General features: G+C 38.4%; 1 protein-coding gene across 1 annotated transcript in view; it reads left to right on the top strand.

Moving 5' to 3' along the window:
• The window catches only part of CRIM1 (cysteine rich transmembrane BMP regulator 1), a 296,241-nt gene that overhangs the window by 238,257 nt on the left and 40,942 nt on the right, over positions 1 to 17,042 (top strand). The window contains exon 8 of the mRNA XM_053459281.1: positions 7,564 to 7,692. Within this exon, the coding sequence (XP_053315256.1) occupies positions 7,564 to 7,692 (129 nt within the window). The remainder of the gene's footprint in view (positions 1 to 7,563; positions 7,693 to 17,042) is intronic.

Genomic DNA, 17,042 nt, shown 5'->3' with positions numbered 1-17,042 from the left:
TATGTATTGCAAATCCTCTAGAGAATGTATTGGACAGTTATGCATTCGGTAACCTCTACTACTTAATGGTAAACCCTATAGCTCTGGTTAGGTCAGCAGTGAGCTACCATGTTAAGAGATATCAAGTTTTGCTGCGCTGATTGATGTGTAAGCCCCCCTACCACGTTAACCTGCTATGGTCTGTAGTCTCTGCGTTGATGCTTTTATAGTATACCAGTATTACCAGTATTATTAAGTTCTTGTGGACCCATCATAGACATTCACACAGTCACAGTGGTTAATTATATTCTATTTATAACACCGTCAGGGTCGGCACTAAAAGTTGACCTGAGGACCTACAGCTCGTCTTCTTCTAATTCCTGTTTGTCACTTTAGTCTGCCATGTAAATGATACCCTTCTGCTGCTAGGCAGTTTTTGGCTTGGCTACTAAATCAGCCTTCCTGACCCATGCAACTGATAGATAGCAGATGAGAGCTGTGAAGTGAAGCTCTTTCTGCATAGGAAATGATTCCGGATAAGAGTTTTCATCTGGGGAAAATGTTAATGCAAGGGCATGGGGTCAAACTGACACTTTGTAAAGGTGGACAGCTGTGGCTATCAGATCATTTTACGGAATCCTGCAGATAATAACACGGAAAGAATCAGCGTGCATCTGTGGGGAACTGTTTCAGTTTGAGCTTACTGAGGGTCTTCTAAATATTAACTATTTGTTACTCCATCATTAAGATTAGATTGTAGTGACATGCTAATGGTGATGACTCTAGTAATGGTCGTTAGGAAACCTTTACTTAACAGGGGTTACAGATATTCTCAATTAAATCCACTTAATTATGTCCAAGCAGGTATTTCACCTTTAGTATAGCAGTGAGAAAGGCACCTGTTTTTATGCTCATATATCATTGAATTAGAGCAAAATATGAAGGAGTCAGCTCACTATGTGATCCTGAGAATCTGCCCCCCGGCTGGCTTGTAGCAAATAATGTCAATGGGTTAGATTTGTACTTTAAGTGTATTTAACCACCATCTGTTTCCCTTAAATATTTTCTCATATCTAATCCCCTACTTACGGCACCTGGTGAAATGTCACCTAAAATTTGATTACTGGTCGAAAAAAATAAATATTTAAAATTTGGTGCATCAATTCTATTCTTAGAGCAAAGAGGCTATGTTGATAAAACTGCATGTAAGGCAGTCTTTATAGCTTTTTTTTCTAAAGTAATGTAGATCTGTTTCCCTGCCATATATCAGAGCAACTTTTCTTACTCCCTTGCCCCAAAAATATAATTAAATACATTCAGGTGGGTATACCATAACTGATAGTAACAAAGAATGTAGTCCACAAAAGACCAGCTTCATTGTCGGATATTCAGTCCTTCTGCCTACTCAATTCCTTCTTAGATCTGCAATATTAACCCTTTGCATGCAGAGAATATTGAGCCCTGGCACAAGGGTAGATTCCATCAAAAGATAATTTAAGTGCTGATTCAGTGATTGCTTTCAGCATCCCTAATTACAATAACAATGACAAATTTTAGAGAATGCAAGAGAATTGCACCCCTGTTTATATATATATATATATATATATATATATATATATATATATTGTGTATATATAGATATAGGTCTCAGAGGACTTAAGATACTGTAGAGTGAAGCAGATCATCAAGGTTTTTGTGTTATCATATAAACAGGGTAGGATGATGTCTTCTTCATCACTTGGACATCAGCCTGACATTTTGATGACTTCAGCTGAAGTGTCTACCAGGATACTAAAATATCCTAATAGTTGAAATAAGTGCTCAGCGGTATTTATCAGCATAGTGTAGCCTTACACCTGCTGTGCAGAGCATTCATCACTGATACAGAAAGACGCTTCGAAACATAGTAATTATTGTTAAGATAAAACATTGCTGACGGTGAAGGTTGAGTGAATCACAGTCATTTTAAATACACTTTAGACCTTTTGCAATGATATTGTGAACAAAACTTTGTACACGGAATACGCATTTGTTGCATATCGCTCTATCCATACATATAACCTGTCAGGGTTGTTGTTCTTTTATAAATTAGAAACCCTGGTGTTTATATGTGGAAATTCAAGTACGCTTTTAAATCTTTCCCCTAAATATAAAAGATTGTGATCACATTTGGTGGCAGTAGAGAGGAAAGGTCAAAAGCCATGAGGACATCTGCCTCCTGAAGTAAGATTTTTGGAAATTAAGAATAATTTCTTCAAACAACCTATTGACCCATACAATGGATAACTCCGAGTAGCTCATGGGCACTCATTTTTGCATCTTAGCTATTTGCATTTCAATAAACTATTATATAATACTTTTGTTTTGATCTTATTTATTCTACCATTTGAATAAAATCATAAATTACTCTAAAGTCTTACATTGGGCCTACAGTGATAAAACATTTCTGATGACATGACCAATTAGAGGATCTAGTATACAACCAAGTTATTTGTTATGTATTTTCAACACCTGTGGCCAGAGTTTTACTGAGAATGATTTAACCAGAATGTTGGGGACATCATTTCATACGATGATTAAAGTAGATTTTGTTAGTTTTCCCATTCTAATTGGCATGAGAATAAAATAACTTGCCATATTTACATTATTTTCAATAATAACTAAGGCCCAAATCTATAAATGTAGAATCTTATGCCCGAACAAACAAGAGCAAAATATTAGACTCTGGATCTTAGTCTCTAAGATATGCCTGTGTCATTAGGTTGTTTTTTCCCTGAATAGGATATATTTTACTGCTATATTTCAAACCATGGCTCCTTGTTTCACATACAGGAGTCTCTGAGTAGGGAGTCAGTTTTGCTGAGTTTGCAGAAACTAATAGAACATCACCTGAACATCAAATTAATGAATAGACCAGTGGATCCTCCAATAAGTGATGCTAGGTCAAGGGGCAGTGCGAGAAACAAGTTGGAGTGGCTAACTGGCACTGTTTGTACTACCTCCATTTTGAGCGGCTACTTCTCACCTGTGACCTATCTCGGTTTATATATTCCAATAACTGGACTGTAAATTTGATGGGGCAAGAGGGAAGCTTCCCCCAGCATCACAATTTGGTCCTCTGAAGCAATACCCTTCAGGTGCCAAGTACCCTAGCTATGGTTCTGTCCAATAATGCAATTTAATTATTTGTAGAACAGTGTGTTCTTGGTAATTTTACATATTTTTATTGAACTTGTGTTCTACAGCGATACCATAGTGATTCTGTATCCACTGTTGTTCTAATGCAAGAAATGTCCTAGCTTGAGATCACTTACCAAGTTTAGAAAACAATGAGATATCTCTGAATGTTCACGTTCTTTCTTGAATTGATCAAACATAATTTTTCAAACAGATAAGAGACATCTATAGGGACTGAATTAAGATGAAATTTTAGATAAATTGGCCCGCCAAAGCTATATGTAAGTCTGGGGAATATTGTTCTATAATAGATCTACATCCTTTAACTTGTGATACGGAAAAAAGCATTTCAACGCCAAGCTAATAATAAGTCATGAAGTCTAAAATGGACCATTTAGACAGTTGAGTAGCACGTGAAGTACAATTTGTCTCTCTTTGTCTCGTCACTGCAGACAGTAAATACAGGAGGCTTTACTTAGTTATCATTTAATACACTATTTCTTTAGAGCATGAAGACATCGGCTCACGGTGTCTGAACTGATTAAGTCAAAGCCAGACTAGATGTGTTTGTTCAATGTCCAATAGCTTTCATAAAAAGAGCGGAATGTAAGCACGCTTAAACCTAGTTAAATCAATACCAGCGCAAAATGGACAATGTTGGATGGCCCATGGTATTCTTGGAGAAATGGATGGCTTGTTATTTTAACAAATATATAGCTGATGGCGTGAATTATTTGTTAAGTGTTCTTTGCAAAATAAGAATGCATATTTTAAAAGCGCATTTATTATCCGTGGTATTATACAGTTATTATAAAGACAGAGACGTTTGTCTTAGCGCTGGAGTAGTGGTCTTTAATAAATAAACTTCTGGATACTTTAGGATAAATTAGTGTTATCTATAGTCCAGCCTAAAATATTAATTGATCTATAACGTCATGGCATTTACAAGTTACGATTCCTTTAACAATATGTGTTATTCTTTCCCACATAGTGTAAATCTACATCTTTGCTGACTTCTAAAAGCCTTAAAGGTCTGTTTTATGAGAAATTGTGGGTTAACAGTAAAATCTTCTGTTTGTACAATCCACTATTATTTGGAGAAATGGCAGGGTTAATCCTGGGCCTGGCACAAGCTCCCACGAAGCAGCGAAGAGCCCACATTTTGTGGCCTTGGTGCTAATCAGCAGACTTCACCTGGGAGATATTTCATTCATTAAAGTCGGGCAGCGTGTGCCGTGAAATTAGGGCAGTTCTATCCACAATGCTGGCAATGCCTCTGCAGAATAGAGGAAAAGGATTAGAATCTGTAATTGCGAAGAGAAGAATTAAATCCAATTTCATTATGAGCTAACACCTGATTATAAGCGGGTAGCTTAAAAACCTTTTTTTCCCTTTCTGCTCCTTTCAAAGTCCTTTGCTTCTAATAAATGAGGTCAGCTCAGCAATAGGCATGACGTTATTACACTAGTCCTATGCATTTTCCCAGTGCATCATGAAGTAACTCTTTTTTCTCACTCACAATTTGCTGTCCAAAAGTTTGGTTTTAGATTGCTCTTAATATTGCTTGCTGACCGTTGTCCATAAAATAATTCTGATCTAATCTTGTTTTATATTTTATAAGTTATAGATTCAGACAGGGTTAAGAATTATGTGACTTTATGGTGGATGTTAGAAAACATCTTCCATCATTAACGCCAGGTGGACAGGGCTCAATAGGCTCAGGGAAAAGGGAGAAGCTGAGCTGGCTTAAACTATGGCTGGAGGTTCATGATATGACTCATAGTGGATGAGTTGGCTTACCTCTGACAATCCTTGACCAACTAGGCCTGGCTAATACATCTCCCTTGTGATATCCCGCCTGGATTATTGCAAGTCTCTACCAACCGGTCTCCCCCTCTCCCGCCTTTCACTGCTTCGGTCCATCCTCAACACTGCAGCTAGATCAGTTTTTCTCTGCTGCCGTTACTCATCCACTCCGCTATGCCAATCACTTCATTGGCTCCCCATACCCTTCAGAATCAGATTTAAACTTCTGACCTATAGAGCCCTCAACAACTCTGCACCCCCATATATCTCCATTCCCTATTAGCTCCTCTCATGACCTGAGGCTATCTTCTACTGTTGTTACCTCTTCCTGCTCCCGTATTTAGGATTTCACCCACGCCACACCCCTCCTGTTGAATTCTCTTCCCCGTTCCCTCAGACTTTCTGCCTCATACGCGACTTTCACAACCTCTCTGAAAACCCACCTCTTCTGGGAAGCGTACAACATTCCTTCCCAATACTCCCAACCATCATTATAATCAAACCATCTGAATAATCAACAGCTTCAACACATCATCAGAACCAGATCAACTCATCCCCATCCAAGCAGTCCTCTCCTATTGTCTCACTTCCCCTTCAACCACCCACTAGATTGTAGGCTCGCAAGAGCAGGGCCCTCTTCTTCTTTGTACCAGTTTGTTATTGTGTGTGATTCTACATTGTTCTACTGACTGTAACATCGCTGCGGAATCTGCTGGTGCTTTGTAAATAAATGTAATAGAATGAATACATAATTTCTGAAACTGAAAAACCCAACTGCCCTTTATCCTCAGTGCTGTATGGGTAAATAGCCTGCACCTGGAGGCTTTACTGGAGGAAGTGAAAAGGCTAAGAGCAATTCTTAAACTGGATTTCTGGATGTCCCAGCTTGAACATTTAATTCATAAATAATGCTACCTGTGATCAGGCAGACTGTATCAAGAAACCCTGGCCTGTTAGTGGCCTTTGAGGCCTGAAGTTCCATGCTGTGGCCTAGAGCATACCCACCATACATATGATTGGTGGCATAGTTAGAGGTAGAATAATTGTATTGAAACACAGCACTGGAATGTGCTTGGCTTCAATACATCGCATGGTGGCCACATGGGACTGGCAGTTGAGCTCTGTAGTGCAGAATCATAGCCCTCAACCGAGTTCACCCGCTCTGATCTCTTTCATTCCCAGGATCACCATTGCCCATAAATGCAGCTTGTGGTGCAGCAGGACAGTGCCTAGAATTCTTGACTATCTTGGACACTTGTGATTCAGGCCTCACAATAAAATAATATATCTTTTTAAGGAAAATATAATTAAGGTCTCATCAGAGGCATAATACTAAATGTTCTCACAAGGACACATCAGAAATCAGTTCAATTCTTTGGCTATAGAGAATTGTTGATTCTCAAAAATTAAATATTGATTCAAAATAAGCCTTTTTCAGTGATGACTTTCTTTTAAAGATTTTTTTAGCTGCATCTCTGTATTTTATTTTACAGATGCACTACCAAGATCACTGAATAAGCTACAGTATGTAGCATGTTAATAGAATGGAAGATCTGTCTCAGTGGACATTCCTGATAGCTATGTCCCTGCCTCCCTAAAACAATGTCTGTATTATTAAACTGATAAATAGCTATTTTCTCACTAACTCTCCCTGTAATATTGACTTTATAAAAGTCAATAGTAAGCAAAACAACGTCTGCAATGGCTTTCCTAAGTATTCTTCAGAAAGCCCTTTCAATATCGGTGATCCATCAAATTATTTCATGTCATCCAGCTGTCCACTTTCCAGAAGGGATATACATGCTGGGATGCTGATGTCACCTGCGAGAACCAGCCATTCCTGTTGTCAAACGATATTCTTCTGTTGCCCAGCCCTGCTGCCACCGCAGCCCTTAGTCATAGGAAAATGGGAGCCCACCTCGGCAGGCCAAATTGTGAACCAGCACACAACTCTCCCTCGTCCTTGTGATCTTTTAGGTGAAGTGGAGCGCCAAGATATGAAGTCATATCCTAGTTCTCTACTTCTCTCAGATACCAAAAGCTTGATGGAAAGTGGGAGCCCCCATCTCTTCCAGATTTGACTATTTAACACCTTAACACCTGGTGCAAACAAAAAACAACAAATAGATAAACAAATAGATAAACACCTCAATGCTGACAGCACAAATTTCAGATTTTGTTTTTCAGTTGTTAAATTATAATTATTCTCTAAGGAAAAAATGCCAACAATTAGGAATATTGTGTTGGTCGAGGCAGTATCCTATTCAGAAACTATAATGATATGAAAAATGTATGTTCATATTTTTTTTTAAATGTGATGTTTCATTAAAACCACCTGACAAAATGTATACAGAGGAGACATAACGCTGCAGTACAATGTCTTCAAAGTTATGAAACATGTACATGCTACCACCGTTCACCTATAGACCATAGCGGTTGTTATAGCAACACTGAATCTTAACAAAACAGGAAGAACAAATGAATGTTCTGCAGAAGAATAAATAAAGATTTTGATACGATGAGATATGTCATCGTAAAGTGAATTACTAGGCTCTCCAACCAGCACCTGTAATATAAATTCTTATTTTCTCTCCCGTACAGAACCAACGTATATCACCATGGCTCCCCCAACCTGTGATTTGTTGCCTAACTGCACGCTTACTGAAAAGGATTGCAGCTATGGATTCCGATTAGACCAGAACGGCTGCCGCATTTGTCAGTGCAAAACCCGTAAGTGATCAGCCCTTACAGTTTTCCTCATCTGTTCCTTTCTTCATCTACTCCATCTTTTACTTGTACTTTTAAAAGTATTTAAATGATTGAGTATCTCTTTTATTGAACTGTTAAGTTATTATACAGCTAGAGCTATATAGGCAGCATGGTTAGTGTCACAATAGCTTCCCATGGAAGATGGGGATTGTCCCCCAAATAATGTACCCGCTGTGCCAGGGACCGCCCATTATCCTTAAGGGGTTAACATGCAGTCTTTAACCCGTGTTTTGACTGCTTGAAGCACAGTATCAGTGGCAGGAAAATACAATGAGGGTATGCTCTTTTTTGCATTACCAACCTTTCTTATAGTTTTTGCAGCTACAACCTCCTCTGTTTCCTATTCCGTGCATAATACACCTCCGTTCTGTTCCTGGTGAATAGAATATGTTGCCTGCAGTAGAGATCCCTCGGATGTATTTATTCCTCTGTTGTGGTATCGTTTTCCACTTAGTGCCGCTCATCTGACATGGAGATTAAGAGGACAGCTCTTAGAAAAATGTAGAAATGCTCTGATGACACCAGATAAATATACTCTCCTGTCTTGTATGAATGTTTACACTGTTTTCCGTAAAAAAAAAAACCCTATGAATTTGAAATATTTAAATTATTTCAGTATTATGTTTTGAAATGATTGCTTTTTTTTTCCTGTGGGTGATGATTAGATTTTTGATTTTAACGTTGATAATAGGATTTCTAGTATCATGAAATACAAGATATTGGAAGAATTTTCTATTTACTTTCTTTTGACTACTTTCACTGTTTTCGTTCTAAGAAATATTTTTTACATGTAAAAATGCCAAAGGATTACAGAAAAAAGCTGGCACAGAAACACATAAACATAGATATGTTACTGACAACCTGAAGCGCTCTAGCAATTTATTGTGTACACACGCATTAGTCGAAATCATTAATGTTTTTGTTTCATTTCAAATGCATTTGGCCGATGTAAGTCCTGTCTCAATACTAATTGTTTGTAGTAAGCACACTTGCTGTCTAAATCAAGAAACACAATACGGTGCGGTGATTCAAACCCTTTAATTGATGTAAAAGATACATATCTTTTAGTATTGTAAGCGAATTTAGTTATTGAATTTTAATACAAGGCAGAACTAAAAAATCTAGTAGAAATTCTTCTTTAAGTCTGCTGATTATTATGTGGAGAATTATTGAAAATATTATAATTAAATTATTCTATAATTATTAGGCGTAACTGGATTCACGTTCCTTTAATAACAAATATATTAATTTTATTTTAAATAAGAAATTTTAGCTTACAAAATTTTACACAGACCATTGAGCAGCAATTAGATTCAATACTTTGCTGTACTTCTATGAGCTATTGTTTAATAACGAGTATTTCTGTTGGCTCTTGAGGATGAAGGGTTTCTATTGGATACCCAGATCACTGTTTCCGAGTGAAAAACTGGAAGTTGAAGTAACCTTTCCTGATAATGTATATATATTATAGAACTCTCTTTTTTCCTAAGACTCCTACCCGCTATTGTGTTTATATTAAAATAAAAGAATATTTAATTAATTGAACCGTTCTCATTGTACTTTGAGGCGCCCAATGTTTGTTGCTAGGTTACAATATAATTAGTATTGCTATTATTGTTCCTAGTTCATATTCTAATTTATTGAAATCGAAGCAATGTGATAATAACTTGGTTCTTTAACACATACCGCACTTTTTCTTGATAGTGATTGGGTGGCTGGATAAGTTTTGGAGTACACTGCGGAGCAATGAGAACGTTTTAATATTAATTAGCTTTGGCACAGCTGGAATTCCTTGTGTTAGCTTGACACAAACCCTTGAAGTTGTATCACCTTTACTTGACACACGGCATGCAGCATTGTTCGAGGAGCCGGAACACTAAATCGCTGCATTAATGAACCTACTACTTAGTTCTTGTGTGTCCCAATTTAACGGATTGCGGAACAGTTTGGAGTTGGTTAGTTGGTTAAATAAGTATAGTAAACAAACTGGGCCCCAATTAAAATAAGCAATTTCGTTCTTTACAATGTGCTGAAGAACCCCTCCCCATGCATTTTCAAAACAAACCCCATGACAATTTAATGGAACTATGCATCTATCAAACACGTTAAAAGGCATACAATGGCGGAGTTGTCCCTTTAACTTATGGGTTATCCACAATATTGAATGTTGTTCTACTTTTTGTGACAGTGCTCTTTCAGTATGACCAGAAAAGAGCAAAAATGAAACACAATGTCAATTTCTGTCCTTGTTTTAATAACATAGATTTCACCTTCAAATCTGATGGCACACATGTGTGTTACTTCTGTAGATGAGTAATTGTCAGGTCTTGTTCTATACCCGACACTGTCACAACTGCCCTGTTTCATTTTTTTTACGTTGATTGAAGGGACACAGTGTCCATCGTACAGCAGTCATTATCGTGATTTCATTTCGTAGACCACCTTTTGTCAGATGAGACCTGCAAGGAAGAGCACTTACAGAACCTAAGTTTGTATATTTTTGTAACAGAGATGTAGCAAAAGGAAGAATGTTCCTTAGGGAACATGTGCCGATTATGCGATATAGCACAGTAAATGTAGTAGTTCCTTATAGACTGTGCCACCACAGGCATATCTGCTTGCAGGCAGCCAGCAGCGACACACGCGCTTAAAACACTATCTATGTAGAAAACATTTCCAAACATTTCTTTACAGGGCAAGAAAGGACTGTGAAGCAGCAAGTGTCTGTCACACTGTAACGCATCTTTATTATGATAGGAAACACACCATATCCTTCCTGGCTTTCAGCTTAACTACTACAGCTTTTCCATTTTATCGGCAAGAAAAAGTATAAATCAGAGAGAGTTCAGTTTCTAATCCTCAAGGGCTCCAGACCAACACGCTTTTTTATGATGGGAGCTATTTGGGGGCAAATTGTTAAATGTGGAGCAATAAGCAGGTACATTGCATTGGTTGCTATGGTGACTGCGCCACATTTACTATTTTCATTTTATATGTTACTCTCTATGTCAGAGTTCAATACGACTGTTCTTTTATCCTAATATTGATGGCCGCTAGCCCATGCATGCTGGAACATTTTGCAGCCCAGAGCTGATTGGGCTTAACCCTTTCAGTGTGATGGCATGTTATCCTATTCAGTATCAGCAGGCTAGCATTCAGGTGGCACGGACGGGAAGAATCAGATTTGTACCCTGAGACCAGACACTAGGGTAGAATGCGTTGGGAACATGTGTCACATGGGCATGTAGAGTAGTACCAGTGGTGCTGCCTACCACGGCACAGGCAGGGGTCACAATGGGATAATAAGCAAGAGGAACACCTAGGTACAACCCTGAAGGAATGGCATAAATGAATCCTTAATAAAGAGGACATGACTGCCACTTTAAATACATTATAGAACTGCAAAGAGCATTACAAAATTGTCATGCAAAATATTGTGAAGTGGAAATACATTTGTAGCCTTAAATGTTAGTCTATAACATTCAAAAATGGCCACTCACAAATGAATTGACATAACCATTACTTATTGCTTTTGACACTTAATCTATCATCCAAAATATCAGCACTTTGACTGTCGTAGCAGAGATTAATGTGAACAAATAGCTGAATGAATGGTAAAAGAAGAATATATTTCATGCTCGTAAATAACATGGAGAAGAGAATTTTTAATATTTTTTATTTAAAGGTTCGTCAGCGTCAATGAGAAAACTCACAATCAATGTGACCTTGTGTGTGAAAATCAACCCTGGCAGGCATACATAAACACCTGGACCACTCTGACCCAGCGAGGTCTGCTCTCATTAGACACAGCGGAGTATAAATAAATCACAGCTTGTGTCAAAATCCAGCAGGGTGTTTTCATGCCTGAAAACACCATATTAAATCAGTGCGTTTTCAAACCCAGTTAAATACCTCCCCGTGTGGTCAGTTTAACACAACCACTTGGAGAGAAGCCCTCTAGGTAAGGGATAAGTGTTTTCTTTTTTCCCCAGAACCCCTCCTGGTTAAGCAACAGCAAGATGTATTTTAGTTCATTAAAGTTTGCACTCTAAACTTTGAGTTTTAGAGGAGGTGGGATAAGATGAAACATATTATTTCCATGGTTGCTTACAGTCCTGAATTTACTTGGTAATCATGACAGCTGCTGCTATACTGGCAAATGTTCTGTTTATTGGGACCACTGGCAGCTTGAAGGAGTGTTCAATGGGTAGGACACCGTGTGACATCAGGCCACCATCAGTGGAACTGATACCTGTGAACTCACTGGTTCTGACCCAGAGTCTCCATGTGAAAAGCTGCATCACTAGGTCCCTCTCCTCTTTCTCTGGGGCAGAAGAGCCTACCCTTTGGATATAAAATGCCTTGGGGTCTTGATAATTATGCATTTCCCATATTAACTTATGCAGAGCCGACCCTGGCAAACTTCTCCTGTGAAAAGATCCGAGTTGATCTGCGTAGTCCTTAAGAGTAGAAGATTTAAAAGCATGGCCTCTATCTTCCAGTAATATAACACAAGTGATTTTTACAGAGTCTAAATAATATGCACATTTAGATGCATATGCTTCAAGGTTATTGCAGTGCACAGATCTGGTGTACCGTATTATCGAGTAACAGAACTTTAATTAGGCACAAATATATTACTTTTAAACAAATTAGACTTGCTTTCAAGGGACTCACTCCATTTCCACTTGCATATCATAAATAGAAAGTAATCCTTTAATCATTATCAATTATACCTCCTAAGCTTTCATCTTTCAGCAGTTTGTAGCGACTTAAGATCAATTATAGTGCTCTCAACTCTCACACTTTAAATTGACAAATTCCTTAAAACGACAGAATGCGCTTTAATGTTTGATGTATATTATCATTCTACTGGTTTTCCCCCCCAATATGTGTGGTCCTGTAGTAAGAGTAGTCCCCACTTCTTCTGTCAGAAGTCTTTTTTTGTCTTCCATTCCGGCTTGCATACCCATGAGTTATTCTAAATTCCATGATCAGTTGTGTTTTTTGGGTTACTTAGTACTATTATCTCTTTAAGATTCAGTTACTTCTTATGCTGTGTTGAATAATTTGGTTGGGCAAGATATTGTCTTTTTTTGTTTGAATGCTTTGAAGAATGAAAGGAGATTTAATCACACTAACAATTACTGTACATTTCGTGACATTTTCATTAGTTATTGTCCTCCATTTAATTATGAGAACCAATAATTACATTAAAATGACTGGTGGAATAAAGCAGCATGTTATCCTTGGTGATATTTGTGGACTAAGCGGAAAATAATAAACATCATTATTAATATTTTAATTGAACCAAATGGCTTTAGGCAGATTTTCATGCAAGTGGAAATAAAAACCTCAAGGCCAATGCACCAAATGTAATGAATCTATTGAAACATTAAAATAATGTAATTAAAACTTGTGAGAATTACAGCAAGGCCTGAAATGTAACTTGTACCATCTTTGTTTAGGTATTAGAATAACATCACATAAAATCTAGAGGTAGAGTAGAGGTGCAAAATGCCCAAGGTGGTCATGTCACTATAGTGGAAATGCACCCTGAATGTCCTTTAAGTTGATCAACCAGGCGGTGGCATTGCACTTGTAATGCCATGGCCTTCTTTACTTAGTGTACCTTCCCAACATTTCAGGTATCCAAGTCGGGAAAACGTTGTTGTTGGGGGGCACTTGGTTAGAGGCTTTACTTGTCCAGCCACCTTACTGCACTCAGCCGAAACATTCTGTTAGCTGGCTACATGGGAGCGGTGATAGTGGTCTATGCTACAGTCAATTCCACAACTTGCTAGATCTTCCCAGCTGGCCCAAGATCCCCATTGTTTCCAAAACCAGGACAATAGAGGTGTTTGGCAGGACAGTGCCCGGAAATCATGACCCAGAAAAAAAGGGAAGTTAGGAGGAAAGATGTGGTCCTGGAAGTATGCTAGAGTGCACTTGAATCTCTTACGCAAATTAATCACAAGCACAACGTGTATTAGTTGTTTATAGTCTGTTATAAAAACATGACAAGCCTATTAGAGTAGAATTGGTAATATTAAAGAGTAAATTTAAGGACTTCTAAAATATTCATCACAACTGTTAACATTTTCTTTGAAAACCAACATCTCTCCTAACACTGTTTATTGCATAATTTACACTTTGATACTTTTTTAGAGTTATGGCATGCCAAATTACTGTAATTTGAATTCATCTGTAGGAAACTCCCAGGAACAACAAAAAATGCATTTGACCTTTTTGATGTTAAAAGAGACACCAGTTTGTGGCAATTAAAATATTGTTCCGGCTGTCTTGCTAACAGAGGGTGAGAACGAATCTGTCACTGAAATTATTGTCTGCAAGATATGTATATAATATAAATGGTACAAGAAAAAATCTTAGTAAACATATAGTTGTCAAAAAAACTTGGGATGTGGACCAGAGATGCATTTACCTACTGTGCTGCTTCAGGCCTGATCTAGGGTAGCTTCCCACCACACCCCCAGCACTGCCTTAAAAGGTGCGCTATGCCTTTAAGACACAGAGCATCTAGGTATAATTCCATATCCCTGCGCTCTGTGTCTTAAAGGCACAGCTTCCATGGCGTAAATGGACCTAATGAGAAGATCAAAGATCTTCCCTTTAACCGGCCCATTGAGCAGCATGATACTGGTGGGCCTGATCACCCAAGAGGGTGATCTGTCCCCCGGTTTGGCAGCCAGGGGACTACCGCCCCCTTGACCTACCGTCCTAAGCCTAGACCTAGTTGGGTTAGGCCAGCATATATCACTGATGTGGACAGTGGTGTATTCTGGCTTAAGCCAAACAAGGAGGGGGCGTTCCTTCTGCTTAATAAGCAGATCTAGTCCCTGGTGTGCCGCCACTTAATGTTTGAAATAAGGAGAGTAATTTCAAGGTGATTGTAGCTCACTCCAGTTTGCTTAGCCAAGATTTACAAACTACCATTATTCATGTTTGGTTGGAGTGCTCATTAGTTAACTTACTCTGGAACCAGGTGTTTTGCCTGGAGCAAAATATCATTGTAGACCCCTGGATGACTCTTGTCAACAAACCAGGTCTGTTTAAATACGCTAATAAATTATTTCAGAAGATCTGTTTGGTAGCCAACTTGTGCATTGCTACAGGTTGGAAGATAAGAGTATGAGAGGTTTACACCAAAATGGACTTTATTTGTAAAATGGTGGAATTAGCAGCACAGGTTAAGGTTACTCAGGAAGCCTTTTTGAAGGTGCGGACATCCTGGTACTTTTTGGGGTGGTGCTCCAGAGGACAGGCAGATGGGGTTGATGGGATTGAGGTTTGGCGTATCCCGTTTTGCTTTTTTCCCTTTCCCTCAATTTATTTTCCTATGGATATTGGGGCAGTGAAGCAGCTGTGCACAAAAGGGGATCTATAGTAATGAGGAATTTGCAAAAGACCAACAATTGGGTGGGTGGGAAGTTCTATGATGAAGATTGTTTGAACGGTTTACTCACATATAAGTGAGGGGTGTTATTTTGGTTATAGTAATTTCCAGATGATGAATATTGTACACGGGATTGAGACATGTGTGGACATTAGGGGATGTCACCAATAGAGGTAGAGTATGTATAAATAAAGTGAAGGCTGGCTATTATAAAGTCATATATTGTTCATATAGAAATAACATGTTGTATGGAGCAGTGCTTAGAGGTAGCTTTCAATGTGCTTAGCCAGCCTTTGATTTGTCAGGCCATAGGCTTTCTAGCTTCTGGGAATTATAACTCCCTCAATTAACAAAAGGTGAGTGCTGTGCACTATAGCTTTTGTACAAAGATGGCAATAGTCTAGCCTTTGGCACTTTAGGTGTGATACACTTGCTTTCCTTGAAACACAAGTTTACACTATTGCAGATTTCTAGCAAGGTTGGGCCTGCCTGACAACCCAGTTTATTTTTAGGAAAACCTGGTAATTTTAGCCATTGAATGACAGTATATGTTCCTGCAACCCAGCCAGTAATTCACATGTGCTTCTCAGCATGCATCCGACTGTATAGCATAGGGCACATTGGCATACCTAGGAACTTGTTGGGTTTTCAGCCAGAGTCTCTAGGCTCTCCAATATGAATTCTAATGGAGGTGGTCCCACCCCTGGGAGGGCTAACAATTTGTGGCCTAGGGGGCCGAAGGTACAACTGAGTGGCTTCCCTGGCTCCTTGCTCCCCCATCACTAACATAAGCATTAGCAAACACACTCACTCGAACATACACACTTGCAATAACACCATACACACTCACTATAACACACACATATTAACATACATACCCAATCTCGCACACACTTACACTAAACCATATTCACGCCATCACACTTTACTCTAATAATCACACCTCACAATATCACACCTCACACCCTTACTTCACCTGGAGCAGTTCTTTACTGCTGCTTCCAGCTATTTCTAGTCAATAATTTATCAAATATTCAGGCAAATTAAGTAGACAGCTATTATGGGTTTTGAATCAGAAGCTTTTTAACCTATGATGTCATTAAGTATGAGGTAAGAGTAGCACTTAACCAAAAGTGTCGAAATGATATTGCTTATGTTAATCGGACATTATGCAGAAAAAAGTAAAATTAACTTCACATACTGATTTTTTTATTACTTTACGCTCTCTCCAAGAAGAAAAAAACTACAGTGGTTTAAAAGGTTTGTTCTGATGGTTTATCTTTATACCAAAAGGAAAGAGGTGGACACTCGCCATTCACTTGCTGTCAAGAGTCTCAACAACTTTTTTTTTCTTCCACTTGTCTGACAAGAAGTTTATCTTCCAAGCTCTCTTGGTTGTCACTATGAAAGACCTAAAGCATTTCTTATGGTCACTGCTAAAAAAAAACCCAAAAAACAAAAGGTCAAGTTGCACTTTTGGATGGCCACAGATGTCTTTCCATAGGTACAGAGCAGTGGGACATGGGGGATCTTAGCTATCCAATGCTTGGTTTTTTGATGAATTGTAAAACTTGAAATAGAATTTACAAACTTATTATTATTATTATCTTTTATTTATATAGCGCCAACAGTTTACGCAGCGCTTAATACAATACATAAATTCAAGGGATATGACAAGACAAGAATTGACAGACTAAGACAAACCGATACATTTGGTGGAGAGAGCCCTGCTCGCAAGCTTACAATCTTGAGGGAAAATGGGGTGATAAACATAAGGCATAGAGAAAGGGTGAGAGGTATTGTGGGGGTATCAATGACAAGGATGTTCTAGCAGCTAAGATGGTATGCTTCTCTGAAGAAGTGGGTTTTTAGATGTTTCTTGAATGTCGGGAGG

The sequence above is a fragment of the Spea bombifrons genome, chromosome 3, assembly GCF_027358695.1.
Source record: "Spea bombifrons isolate aSpeBom1 chromosome 3, aSpeBom1.2.pri, whole genome shotgun sequence".
Classification (NCBI taxonomy): domain Eukaryota; kingdom Metazoa; phylum Chordata; class Amphibia; order Anura; family Pelobatidae; genus Spea; species Spea bombifrons.
Note: the sequence above shows the minus strand (reverse complement) of the source record. Positions and strands in the feature narration are given on the sequence as shown.